At 43.4% G+C, this 15,204-nt stretch overlaps 1 protein-coding gene across 2 annotated transcripts; it reads left to right on the top strand.

Annotated features, from left to right (window-relative positions):
* Window positions 1–547: 547 nt before the first annotated feature.
* On the top strand, window positions 548–13,936 carry LOC124263829 (beta-porphyranase A-like). Of its 2 annotated transcripts, none has more exons than XM_046698554.1 (4): window positions 548–868; window positions 10,352–10,487; window positions 11,549–12,245; window positions 13,095–13,936. In XM_046698554.1, the coding sequence occupies exons 1-4, from the start codon at window positions 587–589 to the stop codon at window positions 13,858–13,860; spliced, it is 1,881 nt and encodes a 626-aa protein (XP_046554510.1). In that variant the 5' UTR covers window positions 548–586; the 3' UTR covers window positions 13,861–13,936. The 2 variants fall into 2 exon arrangements, with proteins under 2 accessions (XP_046554510.1, XP_046554509.1); XM_046698553.1 differs by lacking the exons at window positions 10,352–10,487; window positions 11,549–12,245; window positions 13,095–13,936 and adding exons at window positions 2,622–2,757; window positions 3,540–4,236; window positions 5,042–6,029.
* The last annotated feature ends 1,268 nt before the right edge of the window (window positions 13,937–15,204 follow it).

Below are 15,204 nucleotides of genomic sequence, written 5' to 3' on the forward strand. Positions count from 1 at the left end.
ACATATTGAATATTACAATAATTCACGTTAGATACCAAAATGACGAAATGAGTGAACCTTCAATGGTACCTTAGTTTTTACCAGCCTCCAACACAAAAGGTTCTTCGTAACTACAGGTCACGAACTTGCACGCGTATTTTTGTTATTATTCTTGCAAGGGCTCCGTCATGTGACCTAAATAGTCAGGACAAGCGTGCCACATGCATGTACTAATCTCGTCCTATCAGAGAGTCACAGAAGGATCAGATAACGCTGTACAGGTGGAGACAGATGTGACACAGACTAAACAGACCAAACACAACTGTTGGCATGACGCATGAATCCCTGTCAGGATCAAGGACAATCATACAATCTAAGTTTTTCCACACATCCTACACTTATCAACAAGAAATAGTTCTCGTCACCTTGAAAGCAGATAGTGACATACCTATCTGTCCACTGTTCCCTATTTTGACATGTACTATTATCCATTCCCCTGTACTTTTCAAGTGAACGAGTGACTTGTATTTAAGTAAGATAAGACAAAGTATCATTCCAGCCCAATTCCGTATGCGTAGACGGAGGTAGGGCTTAGCTTATCTCTGACATGGAAAGGTTTCATGCGATCAGCTCTGGACATTACATAATGGTTTCCACCATGTTGATGGGTCTGGGCTTGCTGCTGATGGTTGGCACAGCAGGCAGTGCTATCCCTGTGACCATCTATCCCCAGTTCTACTCCCAAGCAGGAAGGGTGAAGTTTGAGACTGGGCGCTGGTCAGGCCATAACGGTGTGGACATCGATAAATACCTTCAGCCCAACGTTGACATTGGAACTCACAGCGGGAGATGGATCAGTGCAGACAGAGGTCAGGAGATCTTTCAAAAGGTACGTATTGTTGTCATAAGCACTTACTGCTTGAGTGGGAACCGCGACCGACTAAGACGCTGGAGTGAGTGAGTGAGTTTTACGCCGCTTTTAGGAATATACTAGCAATGTCGCAGCGGGGGACACCAGAAATGGGCTTCACACATTGTACCCATGTGGGGAATCGAATCTGGCTCAGCGAACGCTTTAACCACTAGGCTACCCCACCGCCCCTCATCTACTAAAGGATCATTTCATTTACGTAGTTGATACTTAAATTTGCGTATATGATATCATACGTAGATGGTGCTTAAATGTACGTATATGATATTATAATCCGCCTAGGATACGATCAAACTACACGTCGTATGCTACACGTTGTTACTACAAGTAACGCACCTTTACACACTTTCAATCCTGTTCGCGCATGATGTTAAATGTGATTAGATATACCGTTCAAATGCGACGCCTTAAAATTGTTAAATCACAATCTTTCTGTATATGGCTACGTGCGTGAGTGCTTGTCTGGGCCAGTGCCGGTTTTATCACAGTGTTAGCACACCGAGATACCATGTAGCAGTTTAACAAGGGTACCCCATTCAGACACAACATACTGACTCCCATAATATCGAGCTCCAGACGGAGTAACTACATGTCGGTCTCGTATGCCACTGACCTTCCGCTGTCTGGGCAGACGCTGTATGCACCTCACCAAGAGGAACAACTGACCTTGAACTTGATCCTCGAAAGTTGGGCCCCCATTCGTAATGATTTTGGTTTCCAAGCACAATTTTCAAACCGTGATTGTTTTTTGGGGTTTTTTGGCCTGGTTTGTCAGCACAATGACTCTTCGCTCTCTCCTCTCATGTTAATATAAGGGTAATGCTATTTTTGAGGGCATTATCATTTGCAGAAGCCCGAGGTCTTCCATTAACTGCCCGACGAAGGAGGGCAGTTGAAAAGACCGAGGGCTTCTGCAAATGATAATGTCCTCAAAAATAGCATTACCGTTATTATTGCTAAACTACATGGAATTTGTGTTGAAAAGAAAAAGGAAACAATGAAGGAATTTGACTGTAAGTTTACCCAAATCAACTTCTGACGGGGTTGACTGTCCGAATGCAATTACGTCATCGAACAATTCAAGTGACGTCACAACAGAAAGTGACGATATTCGACCTTGGCCTTTGACAAGACCATAGCCTGCAACATGTCAAACTATGTCAGTGTTCGGTTTTGGTCCATCAACAGCCTTAATAGTGCAATTGTTAAGGTTAGCACCAACATGAAAGCCATTATTACTGCTATTTAAAGCGGGAATTCGGGTTGTTTTGACTTGTTTGACCCAGAATATCTGCCAGTCGAAAGCCAATTAATGTCGAATGAACCGTAAGCCCACGCACCAAGTATGACGTCACTTGACAACAGAACTGATAGTGGCCCGTCGTTAAGGTTGAGCTGTCCAATATCATTTGCAGCGGCCCGCAAAATTTTGATAATGGGAGGGCCGTTTCATGATAATTCCATGTATTTTAGCTATAATCTGTTTTAGTGACATTCTGTTCCAAACAGTATAAAACAAAACTCTTTCGTTTTGTTTGAAATGGCTGCTGTGCCTATTGCATTCATCATTTATATTGTGGGCCTGAGACTCCATTACTGAAATATAGACATTGAATTATTTACGTCTTGACTAAGTATGGCTAAAATGTTGACAAATGCCAGCACCAATGCCATTTCGAACATGGGAAAACTGTTTCATTTCATTGTCCAGTGCACAGAGGATCCTAAACGCCCTGGTTACCCCGATCCTACATACTTCTGGGTCCGACGGGATGCCATATCACAGAAGTACATCCACAACATCAACAAATATGGCCGTAGCCCTTACAGAGTCATTTCATTCAATGGTGAGAAGTATGGCTATATATGACCTAATACATGCTTACACATCGAGTCCCCTGTTACAGAACCTTGTTTCATTATTAACTTCCCTGATTAACATTTACTTATCAAAACAGCGTGACACTAAACATCCTCTTTGATCTTTTCTTTGTGATGCTTAGTGAGGTGAAGATCCGGGTCAGAATTGGTCAACCCATGCTTGTCGGAAGAAGCGACTAACAGGATCGGATGGTCAGATTTGCTGACTTGGTTGACATGTGTCACCTCATCCCAATTGCGCAGATCGATGCTCATGCTGTTGATCACTGGATTCTCTGGTCCAGACGCGATTATTTACAGAAGGTCGCCATATAGCTGGAATATTGCTGAGTGAGGCTTTAAACAGAAAGCAAAGCAATCAAAGCAAACCTTAGCAAGGTTACCGGAATCAGTTAAAGGAGGTCGTTTTACTCACATATTCTATTGCCAGTTTAAAACTACAACACTAGCAGTTGCAGGCAAATGTGTGATCAATGCCTATGTGTAGTTTCATGTCACCATCAACAGAACACTCACATACATATACAAGTATAGATGCATATTTTCAATTGCTATATACCATCAACTCAAGATGTGATAACTATGTTTGACCGTCAAGATGGGTAGATCATTGTTCTGTCACTACTCCACTGTTTCATCATCCAGGATCCAACATCCATCAGAAGGATTCATTTATACGCCCTTAAATTACTGAAAGTATCTCCAAACTTCCAGTCCAACGCATTCACTCTTAATTGATTTTTCTCAGGTTTGTATTGGCCGGACTGGATGCCGAAAACAACTTACGGAGGCAAGTTTCCCCAGAACATGGACGCCGCCTCCGAGTTCATGCTTCTGTTTATGGAAGCAGTGAACGGTTCTGCTGGAGGCTTTCCACCACTACTCGAGGTCTACAACGAACCGGGCGCTGACTACAAATATCTCCACTGGGACACAGTCATTGCCTACCATCAGGCTGTCGCAAAGAAGCTGAAAACCAAGTTCCCTGCTCTTAAGGTGGGAGGTCCGACCAACACAGGGACGAGTTCCCACTCGGACAAGGACGACTTTAAGATTTGGAAACGTCTGGCCGACTTCATGAACTTGTCCCTCACCGACTTGGACTTCTTCTCCTTACATGACTACAGTCACCTCAAGGTTGCTGGCGGCAGGTACAACTTTTACGGCAGCAACCCCGCCAGGCTTGGGGCATTCATGGACTTGGTGGAGAACTATGCACACGTTAAAAGCGGAAAGGATGTGCCGTTAGTCATCAGTGAGTATGGTCTCACGTTGATCATTGGTATAAATGACCAGAAACCAAGCACCTTTGCTGACTGGGCATACGTCTACCAGCACAATGCTCATATGTTCACCTACCTGGGCTACAGGGACGTTATTGACTCAGCTATTGCATTCCTTATATCCTACACGGACTTAAAAGGACAAGCAAGCATCAATTACAGGTGGGTGTGTATTTTCTATGGTCACTCTAAACAGGTTTCATATGAGGGTATACGAGTCTATAACAAGGTTCCGATATTTTAGAATTCTCAATGCTATTTGGTTAGTTAAAGCCATATGACATAACACTGTTTCATTGTTGAGTACAATTACGGGTTATCTGCCCCTGACAATGCTGTAAGGCCCTCGCCAAAGTATAGATCTTACACCCTTCGTTTTCTCGGGGGCATTATACTCTCATAATTAACAATGAGTAGAATTCTGCTTTAGGGACGTAAGCACCATACATGGTCTGTGTCAACATTATGACATTGTTCTTCCCTAAGTAAACTGACACCTGGTGAGGGGCGATTGGGTAGCCTAGTGGTTAAAGCGTCCGCTCGTCACGCCGAAGGCCCGGGTCGATTCCTCACATGGGTGTAATGTGTGAAGCCCATTTCTGGTGTCCCCCGCCGTGATATTGCTTGAATATTGCTAAAAGCGGCGTAAAACCAAACTCACTCACTCACTGACCCCTGGTGACATTAGGCTAATCAGATAATTGCAGGTAAAACGCAACATATTTTCTTACTCCGTTTGGTATATATTTTCCTTTGACAGTCTGCGGGAAAATCCTAATTTATCAACAATTACTTTTTAAGAATGACGGTGTGATGTCGCGACGCTTGACAAATTGTAATGAACATACGGTATTGCTAAATACTTATATTATATTCATCCAATCGCCAGTTGGGAATGCAAAATTCAAATAGGCAATTGTTTTAATACAAGATGCATTACATCCTGATGTACATTTGCTTATTCCAGCCTGTTTGAACGTAACGGCACTGAGAGAACAGTTTCTGATGCCTTCAAGTTTTGGAAGAGTTTCCATGACAACCAGAAGTTCCTGAGAGTTGATAACGCCCATGACGGCAGTGAGAAGACGATAGCCTCACACGCTGTCGCCAACGTTGCAACCCGGGAGGTGACGGTGCTCCTCCACAACTACGACAAGGCACAAGCTACAGTCAACCTCATCTTCCCTAATAACTGGCTTAAACCATCATCTGCCACTTCAACCTGCTTCTATCGGAAACTTCCCAACAACGTAGCAGTATTCCAGCCCAACAAGACCGTCCACATCAGTCACAATCAGATCCTTCTGGAACCGGAATCAAGCTGCTTCTACAGCTTCAAATCAGGCTATAATTTTGGGAATGCGCAGACGATAAATGAAGTTAAGTATTACGGGGCAGCGGTGGTCGTGCCGATCCAAAACAACACCGTAAACACCCAGGTTGGCATTCCGTACCTTGGCAACATCAAAATGGCGCGTCTTAGAGTTGCTGTTAGTGTCAAGGACAGGTCTTCCTCAACTAAACCCCGCACGGTTTCCATAAACGGCCATGTTCTGACGTCATACCTGTTCCTGTCTGACGCAGCTAGCCAAGGTTTTGAAACGACGTTGTGGGAGGTGTACGAATATAACGTCCCTGTCGCTGCTTTGAAGGAACATCACAACACTGTTGTGTTTACCTTTGGCCATATTTCTGGTTATGTGTCAAGCGTCGCAATCATAGTTGGTCGTTAAAACGTATATATGAGAACTGTGATTGCTTTCTTATGTCTTTTAAGCACACAACTCGAAATGCTGTTCTTTCTTCTAGACCGTATAGAATTTCTAAACATTATAGATTGATTTAATTGAATAAATGTATATAACGGTTTAGTTACCCATTGGTTGTGTGTTAGACTTAACGCTGATGATGTAGAAAGAGACGGACATCCTGACACATACAAATTATAGGTATTATGGGTATTTTACATGATCACAGCAACAGCCACTATTTGCATTGATACACAGTTGGTATTCTTCATGCGGTACTATTGTGAGCGAGCAGTGGGGTTCGGGTGGTCAGGCACACTGACTTGTTTGACTCATGGCATCGCATCGCAATTGCGTAGATCGATCCTCATGCAATTGATCACTGAATTGTCTGGTCCAGACTGGATGATATTCAAACCGCCGCCATATATACTATACCGCGTTGATTCGACAAAATTGTAACAGAAACCATACAAAGAACACAAACATCCAATTGACGGTACGCTCTTGTGGCTTCTGATGCCACTGAGCCTAGGTGCGACAGGGTGATGAAAGTATCCACATTATACGCCAGTAGAACAAGCGATTAAGTTCGTTTCGAGATGCGGAAATCAGATATGAGAGAACAAATGCTGAGCTTAATCGCAGAATTTAGACGCGTCGAAGCTGACTGGCCTTTGATGAATTTTAGCTGAAGAGTGAGTATGATTTTACGCCGCGTTTCGCAATATTCCAGCAGTATCACGACGGGGGACCCAAGAAATGGGCTTCACACATTTTACCCATGTGGGAAATCGGGTCTACGTCGTGACTAGCGAACGCTTCAACCACTAGGCTACCACACCGCCCCTTTAGCTGAAGAGACCACCTCCTGAGTTGTCCACAGATCTTACTCAGAGAGGTATTGTATGGGAGTGAAAGATCTGTTTATAACGAGACCGTTAAAAATCAGCTTTTTCTGAGATGTCAAACTAAAAGAATTCATTGGCTTCTGAGAAGTTTCACCCCTCCAGGGTGTTAAAGAACTATCCTGCAGACCCTGGCGCTGAAACCTTGAACTTTAAGAATTTAATCGTAATTGAACCTTTCCTTCAGTTGTGTGCTCGTTTGGATATTCTTCCTCTTTCGTGTGATACCTTTTCGTCCATGCAAAGAATTGGCACACAGAAATATCTCAAAGGGTCACGTGGATGTCGGAAACGGTTTTGTCTATGGTCAAAGGGAGATAATTACGTCCACTCTCCTACCCAGAGTTCCATGCGGCAAGCCAGCAAGTATGATGTTATGTTAAATCATCACTGTGCCGGAGTGTGAATTACGTCCATATAAGAATTAACTCCCTTCCCTTGTCTCCGCGCAGTATCTCCTGTGAAACTTCGCACACGGCATGTGTCTTCAATCAAAGGGAGCTAACTGCGTATAGCAAACTACGGGTTATACCCCTTGTCCCAACGGGAGGTAAGTCTGTTTCGCAAATAGAAAAGACATGTACAGTTACTTCCCTTTGACAATCAACGAAATGTAACTCAATTCCAATAGAAGAGGTTTTATCAGTTTCGTTCGTAGGTAACGGACCCGAATAAGAGAGAAACCGTCACTGCGCAGCACATTAAACCACACCCGTGTCCAACCACCATGTATTCAACAGACGACAAAACCATTAAATTAGATCAGTGCAAGAAAACTCTTATCGAGTTGTCTCTCTTTACCGAAAAAGCTCCCTCCCACTGTGAAATCTCCGTGTTCTGCGTGAATTAACAATCAACTGCTCGAATGAATATTCTTCCTCCAACAAATGGAATGCATCGCAAACAACTTGTGGGAATCGACAGTGAATTTGTCTATAGTCAAGGAAGGTTATCGCTTACTACAGAGAGTTACTGAAGGTTCAGAGAACACTGTTTACATGGAAACAGATGGTTATACTGACAGTTGATTTATACTCACTGTCGAATTGTTTCTTCAACATGCTGGCACTTGTCCGCCATTTTACCTGTCGTAAGTCCGACTACGTCACAATTCTTACTGTAGACTTAAGTTAACTTAGAGAGAATGCTCTTGATGTGTGACGGAGCGTTTTTAATACAATACCTTTTCCTAGCTGTATTCAATAAACTATGTATTTACTAAGCACCACAAAACCACCAACAAACTTTTCATTTATACATATTCCTGAACAAAGTATGTACATAAAAATCACAAAGATATATATACATGTGATGCGACCTCAGCCTGGCAGTGGCACCAATAAGTGTCTGGGGGTTGCCAATAACAGTTAGACAGGTTTATTCGTATACATGTGGCCTAAAGGCCAATAGTACAACATGTGCACAATGATTTGGTATATTTGCAGTGCTTCCTTGCCAGTGAAGTGTAAATATGTAAGCAAACAAAACAAGCCAGTGTTTGGGAGAACCTATAGGTTTTTGACATTAAGATGATTTTACTTTATGAGGAATATATGGTTTAACAACAGAGATAGTTTAACTTCTCCATTCTTCAATAAGAGAATTGTTTCCGGGAGCACAGGGTATAACGTCAATGTGTAGCTCGTTCGAAATGTTTTTCCCAGAGTTGTTTTTCGATATGACCAGGGTGCTGTTGTACAAAGCAACCTTAGCCTAAGATCGCTTTGTACAACGGCACCAAGGCTGGCAACGCCATACAGAGTGTGGCCTGTGCACTAGGTAATTGTATGTACATATTGAATATTACAAAAGTTCACGTTAGATACAAAAATGACGAAATGAGTGAACCTTCAATGGTACCTTAATTTTACCAGCCTCCAACACAAAACGGTTCTTAGTAACTACAGGTCACGAACTTGCACGCGTATTTTTGTTATTATTCCTGCAAGGGCTCAGTCATGTGACCTAAATAGTCAGGACAGGCGTGCCACATGCATGTACTAATCTGGTCCTATCAGAGAGTCACAGAAGGATCAGATAAGGCTGTACACGTGGCGACAGATGTGACACAGACTAAACAGACCAAACACAGCTGTTGGCATCACGCATGAATCCCTGTCAGGATCAAGGACAATCATACAATCTAAGTTTTTCCACACATCCTACACTTATCAACAAGAAATAGTTCTCGTCACCTTGAAAGCAGATAGTGACATACCTATCTGTCCACTGTTCCCTATTTTGACATGTACTATTATCCACTCCCCTGTATTTTTCAAGTGAACGACTGACTTATATTTAAGTAAGATAAGACAAAGTATCATTCCAGCCCAAGTCCGTATGCGGAGACGGAGGTAGGGCTTAGCTTATCTCTGAAATGGCGATCACATTTACATAATGGTTTCCACCATGTTGATGTGTCTGGGCTTGCTGCTGATGGTTGGCACAGCAGGCAGTGCTATCCCCGTGACCATCTATCCCCAGTTCTACTCCCAAGCAGGAAGGGTGAAGTTTGAGGCTGGCCGCTGGTCAGGCCATAACGGTTTGGACATGGATAAAACCCTTCAGCCCAACGTTGACATTGGAACTCACAGCGGGAGATGGGTCGGTGCAGACAAAGGTCGGGATATCTTTCGAAAGGTACATATTGTTGTCATAAGCACTTACTGCTTGAGTGGGAACCACCAGTCGAGTAAGACGCTGGAGTGAGTGAGTGAGTTTTACGCCGCTTTTAGGAATATAATAGCAATATCGCGGTGGGGAACAGCAGAAATGGGCTTCACACATTGTATCCATGTGGGGAATCGAATCGGGTCTTCGGCGTGACGAGTGAACGCTTTAACCACTAGGCTACCCTACCGCCCCTCATCTACTACAGGATAATTTCATTCACGTTGTTGATACTTAAATGTACGTATATGATATCATACGTAGATGATACTTAAAATTACGTACATGATATACGTAGATGGTGCTTAAATGTACGTATATGATATCATACGTAGATGGTGCTTAAATGTCGTATATGGTATTATAATGCCTACTACGATCAAACTACATGTCGTATGCGACATGTTGTCACTACAAGTCGCACCGTGAGAACGCATGATGTTAAATGTGATTAGATATACCGTTCAAATGCAAAGCCTTAAAATTGTTAAATCACAATCTTTCTGTATATGGCTACGTGCGTGAGTGTTGCTCTGACCAGTTTTACATGTGCGGTCTCGTATGAGATGACCTTCATGCTGGTAGTGTAACTGGGATACCCTCACCAAGAGGACAACATACTGACTCCAATTGTATCCAAGCTCCCCACGGAATGATAATATGTCGGTCTCGTATCCGTATGACGCTGCCGTAGACGGAACTACTGACCTTCGCTCTCTGTCTCGGCAAACGCTGTATCCACCTGACCACGGAAGAAAACAAAACAACTTTCGATCTTTGAACTAGATCCTCGCTGTTGGGCATTGCATTCATCATTTTATATTGTGGGCCTGAGACTGGTGTGTCATAACAATGACTTATTTGCCCTCTCCTCTCTATTTTACCTGTTTTACAAATGTCAGCACCAATGCCATTTCGAACATGGGATACCTGTTTCATTTCATTGCCCAGTGCACAGAGGATCCTAAACGCCCTGGTTACCCCGATCCTACATACTTCTGGGACCGACGGGATGCCATATCACAGAAGTACATCCACAACATCAACAAATATGGCCGTAGCCCTTACAGAGTCATTTCATTCAATGGTGAGAAGTATGGCTTATATATGAACTGATACATGCTTACACATCGAGTCTCCTGTAACAGAACCTTGTTTCATTATCAACATCCCTGATTAACATTTACTTATCAAAACAGCGTGACACTAAACATCCTCTTTGATCTTTTCTTTGTGATGCTTAGTGAGGTGAACATCCGGATCAGAATTAGAATTGGTCAACCCATGCTTGTCGAAAGAACCGACTAACAGGATCGGATGGTCAGATTCGCTGACTTGGTTGACATGTGTCACCTCATCCCAATTGCGCAGATCGATGCTCATGCTGTTGATCACTGGATTCTCTGGTCCAGACGCGATTATTTACAGAAGGTCGCCATATGGCTGGAATAATGCTGAGTGCGGCGTTAAACAGAAAGCAAAGCAAGCAAAGCAAACCTTAGCAAGGTTACCGAAATCAAAGCGTTTTACTCTACATTTTCTATTGCCAGCTTGAAGCCAACCTTAGCAAGGTTACAGTTAAAGGAACTCCACAATTGCCAGCTTGAAAGCAAACCTTATAGGTTAGGTCCGGAATCAGTTAAAGGAGGTCGTTAAACGTTATACTCACATTTTCTATTGCCAGCTTGAAGCAAACCTTAGCAAGGTTACCGGAATCAGTTAAAGGAGGTCGTTTTACTCACATTTTCTATTGCCAGTTTGAAGCAAACCTTAGCAAGGTTACCGAAATCAGTTAAAGGAGGTCGTTTTACTCACATTTCTATTGCCAGTTTGAAACTACAACACTAGCAGTTGCAGCCAAATGTGTGATCAATGCCTATGTGTAGTTTCACGTCACCATCAACAAAACACTCACATACATATACAAGTATAGATGGATATTTTCAATTGCTTTATACCATCAACTCAAGATGTGATAACTATGTTTGACCGTCGAAGTGGGTAGATCATTGTTCTGTCACTACTCCACTGTTTCATCATCCAGGATCCAACATCCATCAGCAGGATTCATTTATACGCCCTTAAAAATACTGAAAGTATCTCCAAACTTCCAGTCCAACGCATTCACTCTTAATTGATTTTTCTCAGGTTTGTATTGGCCGGACTGGATGCCGAAAACAACTTACGGAGGCAAGTTTCCCCAGAACATGGACGCCGCCTCCGAGTTCATGCTTCTGTTTATGGAAGCAGTGAACGGTTCTGCTGGAGGCTTTCCACCACTACTCGAGGTCTACAACGAACCGGGCGCTGACTACAAATATCTCCACTGGGACACAGTCATTGCCTACCATCAGGCTGTCGCAAAGAAGCTGAAAACCAAGTTTCCTGCTCTTAAGGTGGGAGGTCCGACCAACACAGGGACGAGTTCCCACTCGGACAAGAACGACTTTAAGATTTGGAAACGTCTGGCCGACTTCATGAACTTGACCCTCACCGACTTGGACTTCTTCTCCTTACATGACTACAGTCACCTTAAGGTTGCCGGCGGCAGGTACAACTTTTACGGCAGCAACCCCGCCAGGCTTGGGGCATTCATGGACTTGGTGGAGAACTATGCACACGTTAAAACCGGGAAGGATGTGCCGTTAGTCATCAGTGAGTATGGTCTCACGTTGATCATTGGTATAAATGACCAGAAACCAAGCACCTTTGCTGACTGGGCATACGTCTACCAGCACAATGCTCATATGTTCACCTACCTGGGCTACAGGGACGTTATTTACTCAGCTATTGTATTCCTTATATCCTACACGGACTTAAAAGGACAAGCAAGCATCAATCACAGGTGGGTGTGTATTTTCTATGGTCACTCTAAACAGGTTTCATATGAGGGTACAACGAGTCTAACAACGTTCCGATATTTTAGAATTCTCAATGCTATTTGGTTAGTTAAAGCCATATGACATAACACTGTTTCATTGTTGAGTACAATTATGGGTTATCTGCCCCTGACAATGCTGTAAGGCCCTCGCCAAGGAATAGATCTTACACCCTTCGTTTTCTCGGGGGCATTATACTTTCATAATTAACAATGAGTAGAATTCTGCCTTAGGTACGTAAACACCATACATGGTCTGTGTCAACATTATGACATTGTTCTTCCCTAAGTAAACTGACACCTGGTGAGGGGCGATTGGGTAGCCTAGTGGTTTAAGCGTCCGCTTGTCACGCCGAAGGCCCGGGGTTCGATTCCCCACATGGGTGTAATGTGTGAAACCTATTTCTGGTGTTCCCCGCCGTGATATTGCTGGAATATTGCTAAAAGCGGCGTAAAACCAAACTCACTCACTCACTGACCCCTGGTGACATTAGGCTAATCAGATAATTGCAGGTAAAACCCAACATATTTTCTTACTCCGTTTGGTATATATTTTCCTTTGACAGTCTGCGGGAAAATCCTAATTTATCAACAATTACTTCGAGTAACTCGCCTCTTTCTTTTGGTGCACGGGAGTAATGCTTTATAAGGATGACGGTGTGGTGTCGCGACGCTTGACCAATTGTAATGAACATACGGTATTGCTAAATACTTATATTATATTCATCCAATCGCCAGTTGGGAATGCAAAATTCAAATAGGCAATTGTTTTAATACAAGATGCATTACATCCTGATGTACATTTGCTTATTCCAGCCTGTTTGAACGTAACGGCACTGAGAGAACAGTTTCTGATGCCTTCAAGTTTTGGAAGAGTTTCCATGACAACCAGAAGTTCCTGAGAGTTGATAACGCCCATGACGGCAGTGAGAAGACGATAGCCTCACACGCTGTCGCCAACGTTGCAACCCGGGAGGTGACGGTGCTCCTCCACAACTACGACAAGACACAAGCTACAGTCAACCTCATCTTCCCTAATAACTGGCTTAAACCAGCATCTGCCACTTCAACCTGCTTCTATCGGAAACTTCCCAACAACGTAGCAGTATTCCAGCCCAACAAGACCGTCCACATCAGTCACAATCAGATCCTTCTGGAACCGGAATCAAGCTGCTTCTACAGCTTCAAATCAGGCTATAATTTTGGGAATGCGCAGACGATAAATGAAGTTAAGTATTACGGGGCAGCGGTGGTCGTGCCGATCCAAAACAACACCGTAAACACCCAGGTTGGCATTCCGTACCTTGGCAACATCAAAATGGCGCGTCTTAGAGTTGCTGTTAGTGTCAAGGACAGGTCTTCCTCAACTAAACCCCGCACGGTTTCCATAAACGGCCATGTTCTGACGTCATTCCTGTTCCTGTCTGACGCAGCTAGCCAAGGTTTTGAAACGACGTTGTGGGAGGTGTACGAATATAACGTCCCTGTCGCTGCTTTGAAGGAACTTCACAACACTGTTGTGTTTACCTTTGGCCATGTTTCTGGTTATGTGTCAAGCGTCGCAATCATAGTTGGACGTTAAAACGTATATATATGATAACTGTGATTGCTTTCTTATGTCTTTTAAGCACAAAACTCGAAATACTGTTCTTTCTTCTAGACCGAAGAATGTCTAAACATTATAGATTGATTTAATTGAATAAATGTATATAACGGTTTAGTTACCCATTTGACAGAATTTCTTAACGCTGATGATGTAGAAGAGACGGAAATTCCGACAAATACAATTTATATGTATTATGGGCATTTTACATGATCACAGCAGCAGCCACTATTTGCATTGATGCACAGTTGGTATTCTTCATGCGGAACTATTGTGAGCGAGCAGTGGGGTTCGGGTGGCCAGGCACACTGACTTGTTTCACTCATGGCATCGCATCGCAATTGCGTATATCGATCCTCATGCAATTGATCACTGGATTGTCTGGTCCAGACTGGATGATATACAAACCGCCGCCATATATACTATTCCAAAAAAGAAACGCATAACCCAGAAATCTGTTGCGAAAATGTTGCATTTTCTACGAAAGGTAGCCTACTGGTTACATGTCTCAGGCAGGTAGAATGCATAAGCATTTTGAACCATCATCCTCGAAGATATAGTTGAAATCTCATTAAAGTCGGTTCTTTTATTTTGCGGGGCGGTGGGGTAGCCTAGTGGTTAAAGCGTTCGCTCGTCACGCCGAAGAGCCTGGTTCGATTCCTCACATGGGTACAATGTTTCTGGTATCCCCCACCGAGATGTTGCTGGAATATAGCTACAAGCAACTAAACTCATTCTTTTATAGTACGCCATGATTTGATAATTTTTGGACGATGAATATCAAATTAAAGGATGCATGGGTTCATGAGGCAATTCAGAAGCCAGTTTTCTAAAACGATTTGGCTTCATTTATTCACCGCGTTGATTCGGAAAATTGTAACAGAAACCAGACACAGAACACAAACATCCAATTGACGGTACGCTCTTGTGGCTTCTGATGCCACTGCGCCTAGGTGCGACAGGGTGATGAAAGTATCCACATTAAACGCCAGTAGAACAAGCGATTAAGTTCGTTTTCGAGATGCAGAAATCAGATATGAGAGAACAAATGCAGAACTTAATCGCAGAATTTAGACGCATCGAAGCGGACTGGCTTATGATGAATTTTAGCTGAAGAGGGAGTATGATTTTATGCCGCTTTCTGCAATATCCCAGCAGTATCACGACGGGGGGCACCAGAAATGGGCTTCACACCAAAGTGGGAAATCGAATCCGGGTCTACGGCGTGACTAGCGAACGCTTTAACCACTAGGCTACCCCACCGCCCCTTTAGCTGAAGAGATCACCTCCTGAGTTGTCCACAGATCTGTACTCACAGAGGTA

Source organism: Haliotis rubra, unplaced genomic scaffold (genome assembly GCF_003918875.1).
Source record: "Haliotis rubra isolate DU_JTF1 unplaced genomic scaffold, ASM391887v1 Scf9, whole genome shotgun sequence".
Classification (NCBI taxonomy): Eukaryota; Metazoa; Mollusca; class Gastropoda; order Lepetellida; family Haliotidae; genus Haliotis; species Haliotis rubra.